The sequence below is a fragment of the Nanorana parkeri genome, unplaced genomic scaffold (assembly GCF_000935625.1).
Source record: "Nanorana parkeri isolate BGI_ZX_2015 unplaced genomic scaffold, ASM93562v1 scaffold204, whole genome shotgun sequence".
Taxonomy (NCBI): domain Eukaryota; kingdom Metazoa; phylum Chordata; class Amphibia; order Anura; family Dicroglossidae; genus Nanorana; species Nanorana parkeri.
The window spans coordinates 1,205,055-1,207,713 of NW_017306472.1; the positions used below are offsets into that span (position 1 = coordinate 1,205,055).

At 47.2% G+C, this 2,659-nt stretch overlaps 1 protein-coding gene across 1 annotated transcript in view; it reads left to right on the plus strand.

Moving 5' to 3' along the window:
- MRPL33 (mitochondrial ribosomal protein L33) overlaps positions 1-2,659 on the plus strand; it is an 8,763-nt gene that overhangs the window by 5,029 nt on the left and 1,075 nt on the right. Inside the window, exon 3 of the mRNA XM_018555607.1 lies at positions 255-361. Within this exon, the coding sequence (XP_018411109.1) occupies positions 255-361 (107 nt within the window). The remainder of the gene's footprint in view (positions 1-254; positions 362-2,659) is intronic.

Below are 2,659 nucleotides of genomic sequence, written 5' to 3' on the forward strand. Positions count from 1 at the left end.
GACCAACCAATATTGATGTCCAGTTTTGTTGGGTCGCCGTCCCCATGCCAAGAAGTGCAGCTTCACAAACCCGGAGCTACGCTTCAAAGCGGACCGGTGACCACCCTAACAACAGATGATTGTGCAATAACTAATCCAGCGGTCCTACAACTTTATTGGGGACCGACATTGCTTACTATAGGAACTCACTTTTTGTAAGTGACAGGTACACTTTATAGGTGTCTTAATGGTTCTCCATCTTGTGTTTGTGTCAGAGTTCTCCTGGTTCAGATGATGAGCGCGGCGGGGACTGGCTATTCCTTCAACACCAGGAGGAACAAAATCAAGGACAAACTTATCCTCAGGAAGTACGATCCCATAGGTAAGATATGGAAGAGGAAGCCGTCAGTCCAATCTAGAAGGGAAATATTTATTTTAGAAGGAACTGACTTATCCAGTGCTGTCCTTTCCTGTGCTGCCTTTACTACCTACTAGATCACTGACCTGGGATGAGCACGTATTGTCCCTGGAACATTGGAAGATTTGTTGTTCTTGTGTCAATGCCAACATTAAAGGAGAACTATGGGGTCAGGGCTTTTCCCCATAGTTCTCCTTGGGGTAATGGGAGGACACAAACTAGCGTCCTCCCGTCACCCTAAGCTCAGTATACCGCGAGCTACAGCTCATTATATATATATACTGAGACGCCACAGCTGGAGCAGATCCCGACATCGATGTCGAGATCCGCCCAGCTGCGTGAGTGACAGCTGGCTCTGCCTATCTAGAGGCAGAGCCAGCTGTACCCGCCCCCTCCCCCGTCCGTTCCGCCAGTCAGCGCTGGAGGAGCGGGGAGGGGGGAATCCAGCCCCTCCCCCTGTCACGGCAGAGAGCCGTGACAGGATCGAGAGGTGAGCGAACGCCGGTATGTGTTCGCTCCCCTCCCGATCTACTGAGCCGACCTGTGACAGTCTCATTATCACAGGTCGGCTAGAACTATGAGGTGAGTGAAAAGCACTCACCTCATAGTTCTCCTTTAAAGCTGAAATCCGGCCTTCCCTTCAGTCTTGTACAGTTGTACCGGCTCCTCTCCTGCACTGAAATTGCTTCCTCTGATTCCATTGCACACTGTGCATGCAGACCACCCTAGGTAACACCCAGATGATGCTGAGCCTCCATAAGTAACGGAACTGAAATCCAATAAATGAAAGGGGCGGGTTAGGGACAGTCAGGCTGGGGAGGAAAGAACTAGATGATGCTGGACATATCCCAGCCAGGAAATGAGTTTGGCTCTTTCTGACTTGCTGCAGCTTCTAATGTACATGGTGAGAAGCTCGCAGTGTGCAGTGATATCAGGAAGCGATTCCAGTCCAGGAGAGGAGCCGGTACAACTGTGCAAGACGGAAAGGAAGGTCAGAGTTGAGCTTTAATTCCAGGGCCCCTTAACATCTTTGCGGTGTTTATTGCATTCATAACGCACCACAATATCAGCAAAAATAGATAGGCACAAAATTGCTCAGCACATGCCAAGCGCGGTGGTGCGCTGTAGTGCGGGTAGGTTGCCTTCTACTGTCGTAGTACATTGGGGTGCCATTCAGAACAAAAGGCACCACAATGCAGCACACTGCGGTATGCATGTTGCAGTAACGCACAATAAAACAGCTGTATGTGTTTCATCCCAAATGCCGCCCCAATGCACAACAAGCACCCGCACTGTTGCACAACACACACAAGTGAAGGCGCCGAGTGTCACTTTGCCAAAAATAGTGCAAATGCGTTCAGCCTGTTTCATTGTGAACCCAGCAGATTCGTGCTTAGCACTTGTAGCACTGGGGTCCTGGGTCCAAATCCTGGTCAGGACAGTATCTTCAAAATACAGCACGTCCAGTTGCCTCGATTTATTTTTTACAGATATACAATGACCTGGAGGAATGAGACTCTTCACAGACATACTTTAACCACTTCAAGACCAGGTGTTTAGACCCCCTTCCCATCCAGGCCATTTTTCAGTATTCAGCGCTGCGGTACTTTGACTGAAGTTTATTCCGTCATGCAGCGCTGTACTGAAATGAATTTTACACCATTTTTTGGGGACACATAGAGCTTTCCTTTGGTGGTATTTAATCACCACTATAATTAGGAGAAATTACTGACAATTTTGGGAGAAAAAAAGTTTTATTTTACATTATGTTAGGAAACATTTATTATTACCCAGTTTTTTGGTAAAATATAAAAGATCGGGTCACGTCCGGTAAATAGACACCAAACATGTCAAGCTTTAAAATTGCGCGCACCCGCGAAATTGCAGAAAACTACCATACCCAAAATTGGCCATAGGCGACGCTTTAAAAGCTTTTACCGCTCATCAGTTTAGTGTTATCAGTGATTGATGGCCCTAGACTTATTGCTCTCACTGCGACGCTCGCGGCGATATGTAACGTGCGGCGTAATGGGCGCAATCGTCTTTTTTGCACGTATGCACCCCCGACGCATGTTTGCATGCGTGTATGTATGAGTGGGGACTTTAAAAAATTTTTTTTATTTTGTAATTCTTTTTTATGTGTAACTTTATTGCTATCACATACGGGGGCTAATAAAAACCCCCTATGTGATAGCAAAATATGTGACAGGTCCTCTTTATGGAGACATCAGGGGTCTCCAAGACCCCTAATGTCACCTAGGA